The sequence below is a fragment of the Amblyomma americanum genome, chromosome 8 (genome assembly GCF_052857255.1).
Source record: "Amblyomma americanum isolate KBUSLIRL-KWMA chromosome 8, ASM5285725v1, whole genome shotgun sequence".
Classification (NCBI taxonomy): Eukaryota; Metazoa; Arthropoda; class Arachnida; order Ixodida; family Ixodidae; genus Amblyomma; species Amblyomma americanum.
Window position 1 is genome coordinate 25,253,001 of NC_135504.1, and position 20,792 is coordinate 25,273,792.

The following is a 20,792-nucleotide window of genomic DNA, read 5'->3' on the forward strand; positions in this document are numbered from 1 at the left end:
CACGCAGCAGACGACCCACAATCACGCGTCAAAGTTGGCGAGCGCTTCCCGGCGACTTTTTCATGCTCGCACCCTCCTCCATACCTCGCATCTGCGTAGACAAGGTGAGAGGTGGCCATTGGTTAGATTCTTGCAGACGTCAGGCAGCTATCCTCGCTGCGGCCAATAAGCCGCATAGCTCCGGCAGGTCGGGAAGTTCCGCTCCCGGAGGGGGGGTCGGCGAAGGAGCGGCGACCTTCCAGCGTGCAAAAAGTGACGAGAGGAGAGGGAAAGGCGCGAAGACGATGAAATTCAAATTTCGACCACAGATAACTCACCTTTTACAAAGCACATTTAAAAAATCCTTGCTGGACACTATTCGTGAAGCGGCGTGCTTCAATATCCCAGGCATGCTGCAACTTTATTAGAGCCCCCTTCACAGCCCCTTTAAAACATACCGGCCCACAACATTAGGGACTGACTCGGAGAGCGAGAAAAGACTGTGGGAGAGGCTTCATGAGCAATTGGCTTGCGAAGGCTGGCCACGTGACGTCACGCTCACCACTCCTTTTCCTCCTTACCTATTGGCCTGGGCGTCCGCCTCGGCTGCGGTAGGTGGTTGGTTCGAAACAACACCGTACAGGAATGGGTACAAGCACGTCAGTAGAAGCGTCCCTCAGAGCGGGTTTCTCAGGGGTATGCATGGTGTGCACAAGGAAGAGGCTCACAAGCCCCACTGAGGCTTTTCGACGGCAGACTCAGTTTAGAAGAACTCACGCCTGCAAAGGTGGTCTATGAAAAATTATATGCTGCTACACCATAGTCAACACTCAAACACATTCACATTACACACTCATAGCCTCCTGTAATTTTTTTTTCCTGGACAATTATGTGACGTAATAACCCACACAGGCTTTTTTTCTTTTCAGATTTCAGCATGTCAGATATCGCAATCCGCTGTTCCAGTTTCATTACTGTTCAGCGCCAAGATTCCAGCGAGGCGTGGCGCTATCTAGCGCTAGCGTCGGTCGGCAGTTTCGATTTTGGCGCTATTTCATGATTTTATTTTACCACACAGACTTCGTGACTCCCAATATTACGGGAAGCAGGACGATCGCACTTTGTGCAATATCGGGGCTGTGGAAGCAGTGCTTGGCTGCATTTAAAAGGAAAAAATCGCAGCTGCCAAAACCATTGGCAACCTTCAAGCACTGCTGCATAAACTGCACGAGTCAGGCAGAGCCTGCAGTTACTGCCTGCAGGCCTTTCCAGCCATGGATGTTGGATCACGGACGCTTGGGCCAACATTCCTGAGCAGATAGTCGGTCATGCTTACAAGTACGGGATATCGAACATGCTTGACAGTACTCACGATAAGTTTCTCTGAAAAGATATATCCAACAATGGACTCTTGGAAGATAGCACACCCGACGACCACAATCCATCAAGCATGAAATGCCCTGCATATAAATGCTTTTTGTGACCTTTCCTCACTCGCATTATACAGATAAAATTTTTTTTTTTCCGTTCACCAGTATTTTTAAACAGCGTTTGATGAACTAAATAACCTAAATGCATTCCTCAGCTTTGTCGTCCCTTGCCCTGCTGTTTTTATGAAGACATAAGAAATGGTCTATTCAGTTGTGGCCAGCAATTTTCCTAGATCTAAAGGCAAAGCCTATGCATGCATCACAGCAGTGCTTGTGGTGACTGCAGATGACATAGCCAGTACCAACAAGAAGTTGAAGTGCCACAACTTTCAAAGCTGCACTTGTGTAAGGAGCACTCCTCCTGTATTTTATTCTGTATTTTCAACTAGTTTCCATTGCATGTTTTACCATCAAATGCAGTAATTCCACCCCCTCCCCTTCACTCCCAATATGTCCTGAAGCCTCACTATGATGACACAAATACTCCATCGATTAACAGCGGAAGTTTGTTAATGAGAAAGTGCAGAGTTGATCACATCAGGTAAGTTTTTTTTGTCCATAAATATATGTATTTCCTGAAAGTACATGGTAACAAAAGGAACACTTCTTGTCAACATGTTGAATAAACACAAATAGAGAAGCTACTCAAGGTGCTGAGACACCCTGCACACATGGGCCATTCATCTGCACATGTCTGAAAGTCATTCAAACGTACAAAACTGTGAACACAGCATCTGATGCAACATTGTGGTGGATAGGAGAACCTTAGGCATCTCAGCTACACTCAACTCGTCCACAAAGCCTCAAGGAGACTTGACTGTACTGGGGTCATCATTCAACTATTGTCATGTGACAGCTGACACACGATCATGGTTAACATGAACTGCACAGTACACACACCTCAAACTCTTTCTAAAAAAAAAAAAAAGAGTACAAACAAACTTCCATGAAATACCTTTAGTGGCATCACACGGTAGCAGTCATTCAGCACGTCACTCAGTGCCACTTTTTGCAAACAACAAATTAAAAAAGAAATGGGAGTCAGTCAGTCCTTCAGTACTACTGCGCACATAAACATTCTAGCAACATGCTTCAGGTGCATATGTGAATGCGTATCAGACACTTGTTACTTCAGGCTGTGCCATGAGCCCAGTTCAACAACACAAACTGGAATGAAAGAGTTGGTTGCCCCAAGAAAAACACCAGGCCTGAAGCCGTCACTGCATGTTCAGCTAAACCTAAACCAAAACGTTGCCAAGTGTTCATTATTCTCAGAGCTGGTTCACTCTACAAGACACTGTTAATTAAGAAAACATTGTAAGTCTTTTCAAGGTTGCAACTACAGCAGAGTGTCGTACCATATCTATCACTATGTCCAGGCACGAACATTGTGGATTACATTTATGTAAAAACAAAAGGCTTAATCAGAGGAACCATCTGACGCTTTCAGAGAGAGGTAATGCCTTTTTCCAGCCATTACAAAACTGCACTCAGCAGCATAATTTGGAACATTCAAGGCTACAGAGGGCGGCTTAGTAGCTATTAGCGGTATTATCAATCTGTTTGGGTGCAACTGGCCCACAACAGCTAGCCTGTACTTAGCATCAAGCCTCACAGGTCAATCAATAACAGTCAATAGAAGTGATACTAAGTTGTTTTTTTTTTCCTGGAGGCAGCAGACATGGCAACAGCCACACAGCAGAATTATAGCATTCAGTTCTACCATACAACACCTTTTCCTTTATATAAACTGCACTGTCCCATAGGCGAGAGCCCAAGTAGCTGGCAGTCTATATGTTTTCTGTAACAAGCAGAGAGATGGACCGCATAGCTTTCAAAACTAAAGCAGTCCGCAAGCTTGCTCGTCCTCAACCTCCTCTGCTAACTATTACACAAACAAGTTCAGAGCACAGATGAATAAACAAACACAGAGGCCTGTGCCATCATGTGCACCCTTCGCTACAATTCACAAAGCCAGTCTTTTGATACAAAGTGAACCATCGTTAACTACCGCGATTCATATAACTGATAATACAGTAAAAGCTCGTTAATTCGAACTCTGCTAATTCGAACTTACGGTTAATTCGAACTGACACCCGGGTCCCGGCACAACCCTGTGTATTTTAATGGGGGGAAAAAACCCCCGATAATTCGAACAAGTCGGCATCTGCTACGGTTAATTCGAACTAGGAGCCGCTGGTTGACACCACTCCTCGTAGATAGAAGTTGGCCCATAGCGAGTAAAACGCGCTCCAAATTTACCAGAGATGTCAAACAACGTAAAAGAAAAAAAGCAGAGTGCACGGGGCTCACGGAACCCACGTTCAGGTGCATGCTGTAGTAGGTTTTCGCTGCCGGAGCACTCGCTCGTGCCGCTGAGCCGTTCCAGGTTTTCATTGTGCCGTGGTCGCGATCATGTGATGTAAACAACATAGTATGGCGGTTCAGGCGATGATGGATTTTGTTGGTGTCGCGAGGCGCGAGCTACGTGGACAGCAACATGGAAATGTTGAGCCCTTGGGTGACGCTGATATAATTGAGACTGCATGCTCCCAGCACACGTCGCAGGGCTCGCGTGCGGTGAGAACAGCCGACAGTGATGAGTTTGATGGCGGCGACGAGACTATGCCACCGCCAAGCGCACATGAGGTAGCGTCAGCGCTCGATGTTGCAAAACGCCTTCTTCTCTGTCAATGTGAACACTAACGTTGCGCAGGAGCTTTGGGCAAGCTGCAGATGATGCTGATGGATTCTCTGCACAAGAAACGCGAGCAAATACACTCCGCCAATTACTTTTAAATTTGACAACCCTTCCCCGTAAATAAACATGTTTCGGAGCATAAATAGCGTCATATATTCCAGCACTAAAGCTCGCTGCTCACGCGTATGCTGTCCAGTACTTGTTTCTGGCGCATAACTGGCCGATCAATTTATTTCATTTGCCATTAGGGGCGGAAAAATTTAATTCTCAGAATATGCCTGCCACAAACGGGTAGTAGCGCCTAGCTTGCAGTAATGAGTCTAGATGTGACTGCTTCGGGTTCTGCCCGTGCAGCGGGGCGCTATAACGGCTCATTCTAGCACCCGTTCGATAATTCGAACTTCGCTTAATTTGAACAATTTTCCCGTCCCCTTCGAGTTCGAATTAACAAGCTTTTACTGTATAACCAGGAGCACATTTTTTTTTTTTGAACTTGAAACAATGACCACCCTAAGCTAGCCAAGCCAACAAGGTTTTGCACCACAGCAATTTCGTTAATATTACAAGTGAAATGCGTCGGACACTCCCTATACAAGCGATACCAACTACTCAGAAATCAGCAGTCAGGAAAAGTGGCCTGCAAGAGAAATTCTCCCACAGCAGAGTAATTTCACAGCCAGTGGTGCTTTCCAGGCACTCACGTGACCATCCTGATAGAAGCATTTCTGCCGTTAACATCTTCAGGAGGCAAAGTTGCTCACTAAGGCGAAAACACGCAGTGCACACTTGCACAACAACCAACAGCCGCTTCTTGGCAGCAGAACAAGATGAAACAACTTCGGTCTCTCACAACAGCGCCACAGCTAGCCCTGCTTCAAACACAATGCCACAAAGCGTGCCGACAATGCTGATGGAACACCCACAGCTAACAGGAATGCCGCAGCATCTATGGCTTGGTCGAAGCATAGTCCCGTTCAATATGAACAGCAAAAGTCCTTCCTCTAGAATGCCGCAGACACTAAGCGCTGAGAAGCTACCCGCACAGACACACGCATGCTGAGGCACCATTGTAATGCGGGCTTGCATCAGTGCTGCCATCGCCACAGATGGTGCTGAAGACGGGCGACACAACCACGTGGTCAGTTATTGTGGATCACCACACTGTCTTTGCCAGCAGTGACGAAACCTCTTCGTCAGAGTGCATAGAACCCCGGCAGCATCCTAAGAACGGCCGTCGTCTGACATGTCCAGGAACTGCGCGTACACGTCCCTCGTGCACTCGCCCTTGGCGTTGAACAAGAACTTGTAGTAACTGCCGTCGGCACAGATGGCTGCAAGGGAAAAGTGAAATGTTCGTTGATGTGTTTGGCGTGCCCTAAACAATTAGAGCTTCTAGAATATCCCTCAAGGGAAAAGTATAGAACAGCTGTATCTTACCGGTACTCACTTACGGGGCAGAAACTTTGAGGCTAACGAAAAGGGTTCAGCTTAGGTTAAGGACAACGCAGCGAGGTATGGAAAGAAAAATGATAGGTGTAACATTCAGAGACCGGAAGCAAGCAGAGTGGGCAAAGAAACAAACGAGAGTTAATGACATCCTATTCGAAATCAAGAGGAAGAAATGGGCTTGGGCAAGGCATATGTAATGCGAAGGCAAGATAACCGCTGGTCCTTAACGGTAACGGAGTGGATTCCAAGAGAAGGCAAGCGTAGCAGGGGGCGGCAGAAGGTTGGGTGGGCGGAAGAGATCAAGAAGTTTACAGGCATACGGTGGCCGCAGCTGGCAAAGGACAGGGGTAATTGGTGAGACATGGGAGAGGCCTTTGCCCTGCAGTAGGTGTAGTCAGGCTGATGATGACGATTAGAATAGCACACAGGCACTCCTGAACACAAGGCCTGTAAGGTTCACAACGCGTAACGCTTTCCCTGGCCACATCACCCACTGCCCCCTTTCAACAGGGGGAGGCTATTTGGCAGGAGAGGTCTGCCTCTCGAACTTCACAAAAGTGAGCACAGGTGTCGTTTGTATAGTGCCGACATCTATGAATAAACAAATAGCTGATGCACCCTATTACAATCCAAACAGATTAAAAAATTGAGTGATTCCATCAAACTTCACGGCTGACCTAGCAAAACATCTTTGCGAACATGCCAGGAAATATAATAGTTCCAACAAATGTAACCAGCTTTTTATTTAACATGCTGAATGGGGTCTTTGAAAAGGCAAAGTGATGCGATGAAATTCACTGCTTGATTGAATAATTTACTAACTAAGCTGCCGCGGTGGCTGAGTGGTTACGGCACTCGGCTGCTGGCCCGAAAGACGCGGGTTCGATCCCGGCCACGACAGTCGAATTTCGATGGAGGTGAAATTCTAGAGGCCCATGTACTGTGCGATGTCAGTGCACGTTAAAGAACCCCAGGTGATCGAAATTTCCGGAGCGCTCCACTACGGCGTCTCTCATAGCCTAAGTCGCTTTGGGACATTAAACCCCCGTGAACAACAATTTACTAACTGACTGACCTGCACGCACCAACACAATGCTATGGGCTGCAACAAACACTAGTGCCAGGGCTCCAAACTAATTTCAAACCTCCCGGGGTTCTTCAATGTGCACCAGAGTCTCGGTTCACAGTCATTTCTGCCCCTCCCCGCAATGAAATAGGTCTATCGCAGCAGAGGCTGAACTCGCCAACTCCTGCTCGGCAGCTGAACATCACAGGCACTCAGACATGACGCCACACTTTAAGCTCGAAATGTGCCTTACCCGTTACAAAGAAAGTAGATTGCTATTTCAAAACGGGTGCTTCTAATGGCTACAAGACAGCTACTTATGTGCGGGCACTTCGGCGGGCACCTCACAGTCACCAAATGCAACACCATTTCTGATATGCCGCAAGCGTTAAGTGTTGGCTCCGGTCAAAATTTAACTAATGCCTTTTCCAAAGTACGTACCAATGACAGAGTTCTGATCTGACCCGAAGGCACAGATGCAATGGGCTCCTCCGGGCACCTGGAACTTGCCGAAGCTCCACTTGGAGCTGAAGTACTTGGGTAGAAAGCTCGCCGAAGCCCAGCTGCAATTGAAGTCGGCAATTGACACCGTTCAGCAAGAACCTGAGTTGGTTCACTGGTGCAACCACGCACCATAAGCACGTTCAACTACAGGTTCAAGGCATCTACTAACACTGTGGAAATGAGTGCCTCACTCTGCCTTGCCTTGGCCAGGCAATAGGAGCTCAGCAGAATCACGGTGCCAGAGTCGTTCTCAACGACATTCATTTCTATTAAAGGGGGACACAACGTTTAGCAAACATTTTTTTTGTTTTTAGATGTATTTACATGAATTTTTTTGAATATCAGAAACAACTTCATGACTACCCCACAAAATTTCACTGTTATATCTCCAGAAATTGTTTTCTAAATATACTTTTCCTCTGAATCTTGTGAAAATGTGGTAGAAGGCTGGTTTAACACTCAATGCATTCCTACTGATGTGCTACAGGTCAAGACATTCTAAAGAACTTTTTTTTTTCACTAAGCACAGATTTTGGTCTTCGATTTTTGCGATGTGGTGTCGATTGACATATCCGGAGTGAGATGAAAATTTTATACAAGAAATTTAAGGCTTATAAATTTGACAAGCAAACAATGTCTTGACCTGCACCATGTTCTTAGGAGTGCAACAAAACAAACTGGTCATAACAGATAAAATAGTCGTGAAGAAATCTGCTCCACAAAATGAGCATTTAGGCAGACAACCACAGGTGGGAGAAACACACAATGTTCAGGCACTTCCCTGCAACACCGAGACATCGTGGTTCGCAAAACAATTTTTTAGAGTACTTCCAGGTGAAACTTCGGAACAGCATAAAAAAAAACGAGGCATACAGGCGGATATAACAATTACCGAAAAATAAATTTTTTGGCTATTTTTGGGGATCTCAAAGTTGCGTCCCCCCTTAAATGCTCATTACCTGACATAAAGAGAAAGTGAACGTAAATCAAGCTAAATTTACTTCCATGATCCCAATACCAGCTCACAAATTGTGTGGTACCGAATTCCCGAGGTGTGAAAAAAGAAGAAAAAAAAATACTAACCTTGACTGCTTGTTCCTCCTGGCTGAATCCTCAACGGCAAAGATGTGCACAGTGCCATGGTCACTCGACACACACATCAGGGAGGAATCCAAGTTGAAGTTGATGCTGCAGAGGGGAAAAGAACCCTCAATACGTCAACACCAAAACTTAGAGGAGCCTTTTTTTTTCATCATCATCATTTTATTTTATAAAACCAATACATCAAAACTTAATTCACCTTGCCACAGCACTGTTTAATAACTTCATATAAACTACAACGGGTCGACCACTGAATAAATCTGGGACTACACTCCCCCATCACGATTCACCGCTGCTTCAGACTAACTCACGTCCAATGCGAGCTAACTACCAGGTGCCAATGACAGGCTAGAAATACAGCAAAGCCAGAGCTGCTGACCGATCCGCCAAACTAGAATAGAATAAAAATAAGAAAGTCTTTATTGCCATTCTAAAACAGGGGATAGAGACCCCATACGAAAAGCTGCAAAACAGCACCTTGAGTAGACGCCATTACCCGCATTACTGAGCTCAGTAGTGTCGAATCAAAACATATCTCATTCCAATCAAGATGAAATAATTTGAAAAAAAAAAAAAAAACACCCTTGTCTAAGCTATACGCCCTGGATTAACAAACATAATTCTTCTTGTCTGAATACACCCCGCCGTTATATAACAAAACAACTGACTGGCCTTGTAATAATGCAAGCGCAGCAATGTTTGAACAAACTACAACAGGTGCAAAGGAAAGGACTAGAACAGAAATTGAAATAGAATCACTGTAAAATACTGCACTGGTCATTTTCAATGAGGTGTCATTCAGCTGGACCCACTGAGGAAGTCAAAACTACAAAGCATCCAAGTCTTAACCAATGCTGCTTCCAAGCACTAGATTGCAGTCAACTGGGGAAGCCAAAGTTGAATAAACCAAAGTTGAATACGTGCAAATTTAAATTTCATATAAGTGCGCAGATGGCACAAGACAGGCTTAGTTGAAGAGACATGGGAGAGGCCTTTGCCCTGCAGTGGGCATAGTCAGCAGGCTGATCATGATGATGATGATGATGATGATGATGAAATTTAAAGTGGTTATTAATGACAGTTTGACAGCTAGAAACCTTGAAGTTGGTAAATGACATGACGGTGAACCGCAACGCTGCACTGATGATGACGAGTGAGCTAAGTTCCATCAGGAAGACTACACAGAGAAGCTTACCAGTAGATGCTGGCAGTGTTGGCGCCACGGCGCAGCTCGTTGACCAGGTTCCCCGTGGTCGTGTCAAACACCCGGATTAGTGTGCCCTGCATGATGCAAGACACAGGAGCACATGTGTTGATGTGTGCATGCCTTATGAAAAGTCAGCTGTCAAAGCGCAGCCAAGCGTCACATCCCTAACATGAATGCTTAACCTGCCTCAGTACTCATGCAGTTTCCACTCAAACATTGTAGAGAGCTCCCTAGAAAAATAATGCGTGGGACAAGAACACAAAAGCCACACGCAAGTGCCGTCTGTTCACAACAAAATAAAATTAAAAAAAAGTGCAGTTCGGAATAGTTTGTTGCTTGAACATGCTGCTATCAAGGCGATAGCTTCAGTAACAACTAAAGCGGACAATGGCACAAATACATTACTTGTCTCAAAAATGCTAAAATCTGTGCCTGGACCTTTTAGCACTGCAGAGCTCTTTCCTTGCTTAGCAAAGAGTTCTCTTGTGGTACAAGTGCAGCTATTACTTCCAAATGTTCGACGATCAAGACTGCTAAATGCTAGTTTGATAATCTTTGAATCCATTTCCGTTTCACAGAGATCCTATGTTGCTATTCGAAACAACATGAACAGCATGTCAACCGGGCCATGAAACATTGCACAGATCGGATTAACGCGATCAAATGAGACACTGACAAACAAGCTGAAGTGAGCTGACAACCTGCAGAAAACAAACTTTTGAATTTCCCAATCCTGACGATCGCTCAACAGTTACAGTGGAACCTCATCAATTCAAACTTCTGATCATTCCCACCAACAGTCTGGCCCCGTCAACATCACGTGTATTTTGAACAAATCTGAACAATCTTTTGGTCCCCTAACATTTTAATCATGAAAGGTTGACCGTGTAATACGCAAAACAATTGTTCAAACTAGCTATATCCACCACATTAGCTCAGCTTGACTCTGATAAGCTTTTTCGCAGCCTTCCAAGAATAACAAAGTTTCTGTGAGGCAGTGTGTGTGACCAAGGGGCAATAGTAAAAGCGATTCATGGCAGCCAACAAAGAAAGCACCTTTTCGGAAGCTGTGGCAAGCCGCGTGCCACTCAAGTTGAGTGCGATGCAGCTGAGTGGTGCCTCATGAGCTTCAATGTCCAGCGGTGCCTTCTCTGTCTGGCCAAGGTCCACAATCTGCACGTGGCCCGTGTGACGTCCAGGGAACACCAGCAAGCTGTTATTGCTGCTCGGACAGAGCACACACAGGCCTGCAAAGAAGATAACAACGGACACAGGCTCAACCTTTGGTTGTATGTAGGGTTTATCATCCAAAAGCTGCCACGGGCTACGAGGGGCACTGTTAGATTTCTGGGGCTCTAGGTTAATTACAACCGCGTGGTGTTCTTCAAAGTGCACTGATGTGATAAGGCACGTGGGCACTATTGCATTTCGCCTCCATCAATATGCGGCCACCACAGCTCAGATTTGACCCAGTAACCTAGATGTCAGTGGCCGCACACCAAAGCCACTGAGCAATTCTGGCAGATGCCTCAACCTCCGATTGCTTTGGAAGTAATAATGATAGTAATAACTGTTATCAGAAAAGAATGACGCAGTACCTATCTCACTCTCGGTGGACACCTGAACTGCGCTGTCGGAAAAAAGATGAAGATTGGAGTGAAAGAAGAAAGAGAGAGAGAGATGTAACGTAGCTGAGTGCCCCACAATAAATTCAGCCTCCTGAAGTTCTCTAAAGTGCGCTGACATCGCACGGCACTTGGAAGTCCTTTGTGTGTTTTGATCGAGCCGCCATGGCCAGGATTAAAGTTATGACCTCAGGGCTGCTTTGGGAGACAATTTGGCAGCCAGGCATTGCAGGAATGTAACAATGCCTAACAGACACTTTTCGAGAGCAATGTTGCTGATGATGGTGACAGTGAATTTTTATGGCGCAAGGGCATGTGCGGCCAAAGAGCGCCATGGCACCAGGTATCTTCGTTTGCTCAAGGTGGGGTCAAAGACCCCCTTCCCAAGCATTTCACCCTGATTAAAGGTGTACTAAAGAGGAATCTGAACCAGTCTTTTTACCGCGGGAACTCTTATCTACACTTTCCGGGCATTCTTAGAAACTTCAAATTATTGTCCTGTGTGGCCGATTGCTCTAATTAAACCGGATTAAACGTCCCAGCTCCCGCCTTTTTTCTTTTTTAAGTCAATGCGGTAGGTAGGAGGAGTCAACCAACTTATCAGCCAGTACCGCGGCGGCTTGTGGCTCTGCCATCGGCAGAGTGATACGTAAATCAAAGAGTCCACGTGTATTTTTATTTCCGTGGGCCTAATTTGCAGCTATATTGTCAGTGACTGAAACTGTTTATTCGCAGAAACCTAAAAAACTAAGCGAAAGCGAAGCCGCCACTGGAGTGGCTGAAAGGCACTCCACGTATTGGTTGACTCCACCTACCTACTGCGTACAAGTCACAAAAAGGTGGAAGCCGGGATGTTTAATCCGATTTAATTAAGGCAATCCGAATTGACCACATAGGACAATAATTCGAAGTTTCTAAGAATGCTCGGAACGTGTAGATAGGGTTCCCGCGGTAAAAAGACGAGCTCAGATTCCTCTTCAGTGCACCTTTAGGCCGAGCACCAGGTAGGGGAAGTTTGTGCCCATTGTACCACCGGTGGGTAACCGGCTCCACCAGGGATTGAACTCACCACCTCCCGCATGCGAGGCGGATGCTCAACCAGTTCGCCAATGTTGCTGCGAACCGCCACTTACCAAAGGAACAAGGCTAGTACGAAAATATAGCAATTCTATTTTGCGTTTCCTGCCTTTTTTCAATGGTTGAAGCGATGCCTAACCCTGCATTCACTCTATACTGCTGGCCCAAACCCACCAACAGCAGGGGTGCAGCAACTCTCCAGATAACGATGATGGACAGGAAACAAAAAATTGGCGGTGGTTTAGCTCTGGTTAAACCTGGAGTGACGCAATAGCTACAGCTGGCCGAGTGGAACTTGGTCACGTGACCATCCACGTGACGAACCACGGCACCGTGCCGCCGGCAGCTGCTCCGCACCACGTGACCAACCACTTGACAGCGTGGCGGCGTAGCCACGCTGAAAGCTCGAAGTGCTACCGTAATGTAGCTATCGCTACAAAAAGCGGAATGCAATTGTTATAGTATAGCTGTGCAGATGCTACTGCAACCGAGCTGTCGCAGCATGTTTTCCGCCACCTCCTAGTAGAACACTGGAGCATGACGCAGCGACTGTAAGCTTGACCATCTCAACTCTGGACACTACTTGGGCTTGAAGTATCAGCTCCCTTATGTTTCCGCAGATAACGATAGCAAGCTGATGTGGGAATCAGCTTGTTTGCTGTGCAAACTTGTGCCCTCAAAAAGTAAAGCAGAAACTAAGCAGTTCCAACACAGTGAAGCACTGCCGAAAACCGGTGGTGGCGCCAAGGGGTGGCCGACTGCCCAGCCACGCCAAAGCCAGCAAGGTTACCATGCCTGCCTAAAATTTGATTGATACCCTTCTTTTCTATGCCACCCCTACACACATTTTCTGACACCATTCCTGCCGAAAACTGCTGGATCAGATAAAGCGTCACCCGCAGCGACCCCCCCTCTCTGTTTCCACACACCAGCAAGCATTCCAGATGACTCAGATGTCGTGGTCGCCACAAATGAATAGCAATACGATAAAAGTGTTATGCAAAGCAGATACAAAAATATTACAAGCCTGCCTCGCACACAAAAAAAGATGCACACCACAATGTATATGTCAGATTTAGAGCAAACAAGAACAAAAAATAAACTTTTCTCAGCAGCTAGCTAACCCTCCAAAAAAACAGGCAATGACGTAACAGAATTCTTTAAACAAATACAGAGTCAGACACAAACGCCTTGGCCATGCAGGGCGTCTTACCTTTTTCATTGGGGCAAGTCTCGAAGACGTGCAACTGCTGTGGGTTCTGGGTGAAGGTGTACACCTTGATCACAGACTCCAGCACAACCACAATCCTGGCAAAGGGGCAAAATGGATTAGCACACTCTCATCAGTCTAGGCACCAACAAAGTGAATAAAACACAAGCTGCACAGAGAACAAGGTGGAAAAACGAAAAATCCCTTCAGCTTCACTAACTGTCCCCATGATATCACTTTAGGGTGAGCAAAAGTAAAGGTGTTTCATTAATTATAGTGATTTGCGATTGAGACTGCTGAAGGCACATGCGAGGTAACATGATCACAAACAGTAGTGACTACACCACCTACTTGGCGACTCCGGCACAAGGTGTTTTGCCAACTACAAATGTGTGCTGGGCCACCTTTGTTGCATTCCTGGCGTCAATTGTTAAGCCAGGATCAACAACAGAGTGTAGGCTTAAAACCAGAATAAAGCGAAAGCAGGACGAGGTTTACAGGTGGCAGTAAGCTAACACAAATCTGAAGGCGCGTGCAATTATTTTATGTATTTTTCTGGACTAGATACATAGTTTCATAAATTTTGCAGTAAGTGCACCAGTCGTCTCAGAATACAATCAGCATTAGGAACAGTGGTCTTAGCTAACACATACAAGGGAAGATGCTGTATCTGAAAAACTACACCCTTGCCAGTGCACCATATATCCCCCTGAACTCTAACCAAAAACCGATGTGGCATGTCAAAGGTGATGGTGAAATTCTTTAAATAAGGCCGTTTCTTGGTATCCACAACAGTAGCTATTATGACAGCTTTTCAGCTACATCTTCCCTTTTATAAAAGCACTGCTAATCATGAAAACATCGATTATATCTCATATCTTTTTCTCAACCTTAATAAGAAGAGCAAGAAAAATGTTAATTCTAGGAACTGTGAGCAAACATTATTTTGATATTAAGAAAAGGTCCCAAAACCCAATTAGACAGCTTCCTACTTTACAAATTGGAAGCCTTACACCAAGCGAACTTTTTTCCACAATTTTATTTCATAACTAGACTCGGGAAGCACTGCAGCTGCACAGAAATACACTTTTTCAAATGTCCACTACAGAATACAACTCAATGGACAAGCTGGTCTCTTGCTACTACAGGATACATCTAGCACAATTTACCCAAGTTAGACGCAGAAGAAAGCACGTCCTCAGAACCAATTCAAATGAACTTCTGCCTTGCTAAGACCCTGCAACTAACCACAGTGTATCTGAGAGAACAATGCCCTGGTTTAGAATACACAGCAATTGTACAGTACAGAGCTGACCAATGTGCACAAGCGGAATGCGAGTGACGAAAATGAGGTTAAAGCAAGTGTCACCTGTCTCGCCGCAGCTTGACCGCCTTCACGTCGCTAGTAAACTCCAGCTCAATGACGTGCAACTTCTTAAGGTCATCCCACACCATCACTGCATGAGAACAGAGGCCACAAACGTCAGAGTCACTTGGCAGTCTGTACATATGTAACCATACTGGAGTCAGGGGTAATGCACAGTGATGTGCTGTTTTTAATACGCAATGTTAGTTTCAGGGGTTTTAAAATGCCGGCCGTCTTCAATGGCAGCTGCATGTGCAAGGGAGCAGTTCCTGCATTCAAGTATCCAAAGAAAATGTGAATGGAGATAACGGCTGGCTGCTTTGTGCTAGAAAAGCTGAAGCTCCAATACCCGCACTAAATCAATTTTCAATTGGGATACAATGAGGTTTCTTTAAAAAAACAAAAAAGCAATAATGGAACCGCACATACTACACTGTCAAGAGTTAGAATCTTAAGTTATCACTCCTAGCGCAGTCTTGTGAGCTGGCACAGACACAGCAGAAAGAGTATCAAATTCCGGGCTGCCACATTTACTTCCGCCACTTCTGGTACTTGGCCAGATCACTTGTCCTGCCGTTCTGCATTTTGAATTTGAATTCACAGCCAAAGTCACCAAAGAACCTGAGTCAACTGCAAGGGGAATGTAAGTACCCCGAAAGTCGTAATTTGGAAACTTATTTCTGAATTAATAACCTGAAAAGCTTGATCCTCTGAATAACCTCCCGATGATGTGCACAGCGAATGAGCCAGTGAATAGACAAATAAATGAGGCAAAAGCCAATCATAATAGCAAGAAGACCAGCAAAGCAGGTCTGACACCCGTGTATTCATAAGAATCAAACCAGGCTAACTTGCCTGGCGGTAATGATGAATGAGACACTATACGGAAGAGATATTTAATAAAAAGCTAGTATTTATTTATTTATTTATTCAAATACCTCACGGGCTCCGACTGGAGTATTATGTGAGGGGGGTTACTAGGGTTACTACTATATAGCTAAAATCTGTAAACACCCCCCTTACTTAAGAATTAAAAAAAGCTGCATTTACTCTATATGCAGGCTCTTGCTCATCACAGTCAGCTCAGGATAAAAATAGCCTTCAGCCTGCTCCCAATAAGCATTTGCAGGAGAAGACAATGGTTTTATGAACTGCTTATCTGCACAAGGCTACCCAGCCTACATAAATTAGTCACCTGAACAACAATGAGTTGCAAAGGCCAACAGTTATTAGGAGTACTATTCTTGGCTCATTCACACGCAAGCTTTCCTGTGCTCCAAGTTCATTGTCACCTATCATTGTCACCATCTCTTTGTCACCGATCGGGACGATCGCTCGGTGGCCCCGGGTAGTGTGATGAAAAAGACGACGAACTGTGCAGTGACACGGGCAGGAGCACTCGCGCTAGGCCAGCAGCCATTGGCACAGTTCGTCGTCCTCTTCGTCACAATATTAATACATGATACACTGTCAATACACAATAATGTATGAAAATTAAGCAGAGCCAAATTAATAGCAGAAAAAAGAAAAGAACCCAAGAAGGAGTTTGAAACTCAAAAACTGCACAAGGCATTTGACAGAACATCAGAATGACTGCATGCATGTGTAACGATACAACTGCAAGGAATAACAAACACGAAAGATAAATTAAAAGCCAGCAGACAGCCAAAGTGCAACAATGCAACAATACTCAACAACACTTCGTGCATAGAGCCAGGCTAATGCAGGAGTAAAATCAAAAGGATTTGGATAAAAATCTGAAAGAAACTGCTTCGAAAAAAAAAAAAGAAAAACAATCTGAAATATGCTAGAGGCAGGTGTTCAAACCAAGCTTATTACAAACCGCTTCAAAATGAAAAAGCAGAAAACATGATGTTGCTTTGCCGTAACTAGCAATGAACTCTAGTTGCCATTATGATTGTACAAGGAGATCCAAGAGGTTGCGATTAGCTTCGCAGTACTGATGCAGAACAGTCTCACATTACACTGAGGTAGGTGGTGCAAAACATTTCATGTGCACACCCCCACACAAGAGGCATAAAACATTTTCAGTTACTCCCATACATGATCGGCAAACACTCAATATACTCCTGCTGAGGACTCGTCCAAAACAAGTTCCTCTCAATTACTCCTATCACAGTCGAGTCCAAACACACAGTGATGAAAAAAAATTCCAATCAGCAGAAAGCAAGGGTAACTTCCAACAAACCTAGTCACAGGTGAGCTTCAACAACGGTAGCGCAGTTAAGTCATGCACACAAACCTTTGTTCGGAGGATACCTGGGCTTCTTACCGCCTCCTACGAGAGCAAGGTAGTTGCAACGAAACAGCATCTCCACCATGCCAATCCCACCATCTGCAAAGTCTATCGGGCCAGTACAAAATTCCAATGAATCAAAGAGAATCGTTAAGCGCCTACAAGCAAGCAGACTTGCGAAATGCAGTCAATGTAAAACGAATTGAAACCAAACAGTTTGTCCGATCTGTGACTGGCTCATTTCCTCATTCTATGTATGATTCGGATCAGCTTGGCCAGTCGCATGCTGTGGTATGTAAATCAACTGGAAATGCAACAAGCCATTGCAGAGTCTTAGAACAATTCACATTGCGCAAGATGTCGCACATTGCAGTGACTACATTTTACTCTGGCCCAAAACTGGAAGCACAATGCCAGAAAGGGTCCTGCAGGAGAACAACTGGCACAAATTTAAAGCCAAAAGCAAAGACTGGCCTTGCACAGTCAGAATTCTTTATTACAATCGGGGTCAATTTTTTTCTTTTTCTCTAATCTGCTTGTATTCGACGCTTAACAAGAGCCCATACTTTTCGATCGTGACAGGCACTTGTTACTTCAAAGATACAATGCCACATATAAAATAGTTCAAGGTGGAGAGGACTGCCAACAGATAAGAGCAAGAGTGCCTGTCTTGTTTAAAATGCTAAGTGAGAAAATCTTATGATCGTGCGACAAAGTCTTCACGAAAGGACAAAGTCTGACCAGCGAGTAGTCCACGCACTCCACATAAAAGAATGCTAATCTGCAATATATAGATGCTAACATCAACATGATAGCATACGTACCCTCGACCTCGACTAACGCAGACGGAAAAATTGCTCACACGATAGCACAGGTAGAAAGGAATGGTAAGGAAGACGAAAAAGATGTCCTATCCCCTCAGGGCGTTCTAAATGATTAGGATCCAGTTGAACTGAAAACTTCAAAAAACCAATTTTTGCATATCTGATCCCTTTTTATTAATACTGTCTCACACAAGATACAATGAAAAGTGACCTATTTATTAGTGTACATATGTAATTTAGGTAGAGGCATGCATTCTCCTAAGTTTCACTCTGCCTGCCTATCAGTTGTGATGACAGCCATTCTTCCTGTTTTTGTGATAGCGAACACAGGAACAAGCATCATTTTCTTTCCTACTTACTTTGTTTGCTGTATTTTATTTCTAACACACATGTACAGTCACACAATTTTACGAAGTGCAAGAAACATATATGCGATGCGAGAAAACTCTGTGGCAACTGACTGTGGTAAGGAAGGCGAGAAAAAAAAGCCACAATTTTGTGGCTTGACAGGGCCCCACCTCCCATAAAACATGTCATCCATGTTTTCTGGAGTTTAACGCATTTCAGCGGTCTGTGAGATTGTTCTGAGGTTTTGCTAGTTTGCAGTTGTCCACTGTCCAGAGCTCACACTCAAATGATGAACGTGTGGGGAAAAAAACGTGACCAACCCACGCAGTACGTCGCATAACAGACCTGCTCACAGCAGTACAACACCATGTTCGACACTCAAATGCACACAATACCACAGCTTGTCATACCTATTCTGTCCACAAGGGTTGTCTAAGATGTCCTTATAGTAGTACTTGACCGAAAGCATGCAGCTGCCAGATGATAGCAGCAGGCAACCTATATTTACTCGGCTTCTGGCTTGCTTGCGCTATCTGTGGTATGTTGTCTGATAACACACAGACACACTCATCGGCTCTGACCACTTACGCACTTTTTCGAATCCAAAAACCAAAACGCTCAGGCCAAGTTGCACCGCTCCTCGAACAATGGCAGGAAAACAGTAAAGGCGAGATTTCAGCAAATGAATAAGATACGTGTGATGCCTGGGAAAGTTACAAGCACATCTACAACTGAAAGTTCGGAGGTTGCAGCACAGTAATGTGCCAGCAGTTCTTTCATGAAAATGACAGCTTGGGTCTTTTTTTTCTTTTTCAAAGGGAGTTTGACAGAAACAAATGGTGCATGAAAATACTAGACCACGAAAAGAGGCGTGCCAATGTGCTAGAGCTGAACGACTGCCTTTGTTCACAGCCCAAATGCGACAAATGTGACCATAACTTCATCACCTAATTATGGGCCTTATATAGTCGTTTCGCACGGTAAATGCTGCATTTCACGGGACTTTTTAGTTTCCATAATATATGTATGCCTGCCGCCGACATCTTGTTGAGTCATTAATGTACAAAGTGCAACTACAGAGCCCAGCAATGGGAGTCTAATTTAGATGGAGGCGAAATTCTACGGGCCCGTGTGTACTGAGTGATGTCAGTGCACGCTAAAGAACCCCAGGTGGTCCAAATTTCCGGAGCCCTTCACTACGGCGTCCCTCATAGCCTGAGTCGCTTTGGGGCGTTAAATCCCCATAAACCAAACCAAAGCGGTCACAAAAAGCTGCCTCCACTGCTTGAGCGCTGCAGGCACCAGTCGTTACGACAGGCGGTGATCGGTTCGTTCCTACGTGCTCTGTTCGATTAAGCAACGCCCTCCCTTTTTTACCGCCTGCGTGGCCGACTACCAACTTGACATGCATATGAAGAACGGGTCGCTCGATTAAACGCCGCCACGGGGAGACACGAAAAAAATAAAGAAAGGAAGAGTGCAGTCGATGTCTTACCTTGCTTTTCTTTTTCTTTGAGCGGATCGCAGTTGTAGACCCTGAATCCGTTTTCCATGCCACAAGCGAAGCATCCTGTTCGCGGCGGGGTGAACAGCCACAAGAAGGAGTTAACACTCAGCAAGACGAGAATAGCAGGGAGACGCTGTTACGACGTCAGTACGGCTGAAATTTGCTCGAAGAGTGCACAGAGCGGTGACCTCTTTTCTTGAGAGCAACGCAACAATGCGTTTCCGAGCAGGGACGCGCCGATGTCAGAGTCGCAAAGTGCGTCAAGTTACGGATGGAACGCGGAAGGCTGTTTCCAGTGGACACAGTCGCTCATACGCTGGCTATTAGGCGCCGCTAACCAAGGAACCAAGGAGGCAGTGACAACCGTGACAGTCAAAGCGCGAACAAAACAGAACAAAAAACCGGAGCACGCAGTACAGGCGGACGCCTGCGGTGCAAGCTCCTGACGCCGCTCACCTTGGTCTTGGTTGAAGCCGGCGAATAAGAGGCCGTTGCCGTAGCGATTACCGGGCCAGAGGTTCATCATCGCGACGCTATCACAAAGCAAAGAATGTCAATTTTGCCGTGCGAGCAGCTGAGAACCACCACTACCAGGCTCAACAACGACATCCATCACCAAAAACGAAAACAAAACATTGCCGCTATACGCAGCAGTAGTTTCGTACTCAGCATTGTTCGCTTGCGAACACGAGATCTCACAGTCGTACTGTGTGTGCTATTTGTTTTAGTTCTGAAAATACTTGAGCAGTCTCGATATTCATACAATTTGCCACCCAACTAATGTACAAGTCAATCGTTGGCCGCGATTGACATTGATACGGTTACAATACCACAATCCAAAGCAAGTCTCTCAAGGTCTAAGTTCTGGTTTCGTTTTCTATCGGGCTTTCTGCAGGAGCTTATCTTTTCTAGTTCGATTTTGGGCCTGCGCTATGCCCACGCTTCACGATGATTAGCGATGATGAAAATGTTCCGTTATATCTTGCAGTTAGCTCGTTATCGCGCCGTGCTTTGCAATGGTCTATGGGCAACAATGACCAAGGCTAAGCATAGTGTGTCAAATGCGTGTCCCGTGTAAAGGCACTGCAGCACAACAAACGTCCGACATAGAGAGATTCTGTAAGGCATACATTACCTGCAG

At 45.3% G+C, this 20,792-nt stretch overlaps 1 protein-coding gene across 1 annotated transcript; it reads right to left on the reverse strand.

Annotated features, from left to right (window-relative positions):
• Positions 1 to 1,745: 1,745 nt before the first annotated feature.
• LOC144101154 (WD repeat domain phosphoinositide-interacting protein 3) lies at positions 1,746 to 20,293 on the reverse strand. Its single transcript, XM_077634193.1, has 10 exons — positions 20,108 to 20,293; positions 19,640 to 19,714; positions 16,979 to 17,080; positions 14,719 to 14,806; positions 13,353 to 13,447; positions 10,494 to 10,684; positions 9,426 to 9,511; positions 8,213 to 8,317; positions 7,067 to 7,188; positions 1,746 to 5,441 (listed from the first exon to the last, which is right to left on the reverse strand). Exons 1-10 carry the CDS (start codon positions 20,175 to 20,177, stop codon positions 5,332 to 5,334), a joined length of 1,044 nt encoding a protein of 347 aa, XP_077490319.1. The 5' UTR covers positions 20,178 to 20,293; the 3' UTR covers positions 1,746 to 5,331.
• Between the last annotated feature and the right edge of the window lie 499 nt (positions 20,294 to 20,792).